The sequence below is a fragment of the Trypanosoma theileri genome (assembly GCF_002087225.1).
Source record: "Trypanosoma theileri isolate Edinburgh chromosome Unknown TM35_Tth_26_V1, whole genome shotgun sequence".
Taxonomy (NCBI): Eukaryota; Euglenozoa; class Kinetoplastea; order Trypanosomatida; family Trypanosomatidae; genus Trypanosoma; species Trypanosoma theileri.
Genome location: NW_021639868.1, coordinates 392,095 through 392,728, shown reverse-complemented (window position 1 = coordinate 392,728; position 634 = coordinate 392,095). Strand labels below are relative to the sequence as shown.

Sequence of the window (634 nt, the reverse complement as noted above, 5' to 3'; positions counted from 1 at the left end):
CTGTTGCTATTCTTGTTTTGCTATGTATGTGCTGTGAGTGTGTGTATGAGTCACTGCATCCCCTTGTATACATCGCTCTCTTTGCTGTGTTGGCACTGCAACCCTGGAGTGTCTACCATCATACCTGCAACGGTACTGTACAGCAACTGACTCTTTGACCACTGTGCAGTCATTACATGTACCTCTACTGTGTGCACACCCCTTGTATACATCCTCATCCCTCTCTCTTCGCCCCTCACCCGTAGTGATACGGAGTGAACATGGCACGCAAGGCACCACGGAGAACCGTCATTTACGGTACACTCCTGCTGTTTTTGTTGGTGGTAGTGTTCATTGGTCATTACTACTACCTAGACGTTGATATGGTATTCCAATCGAGTGAGTCCCACTCCAATATACCATTTTCCAAAAACACCAGCAGCATGAATACTGATAGTCCAGACGCCACAATGATGAATGAGTCTCTGCGCTACATCCCACACAGCACACTGCAGACATGGAGGGAGCGTGACTACCTCATTGTGTTTGGCATCCCATCCATTGACATTGATTCGAGGCGGAGACGCCGTGATCTGCAGCGGACCACGTGCTGGCAGTTCCCCGGTGTTGCACGGAGGGCGAATAACTTCACTGG

General features: G+C 49.7%; 1 protein-coding gene across 1 annotated transcript; it reads left to right on the top strand.

Moving 5' to 3' along the window:
• Nucleotides 1-260: 260 nt before the first annotated feature.
• Nucleotides 261-632, top strand: TM35_000262390 (UDP-Gal or UDP-GlcNAc-dependent glycosyltransferase; the record flags this gene model as incomplete). The annotated part of the gene is made up of 1 exon (XM_029027976.1): nt 261-632. A coding segment is annotated over one exon (372 nt), but the record flags the coding sequence as incomplete, so codon positions are not given.
• Between the last annotated feature and the right edge of the window lie 2 nt (nt 633-634).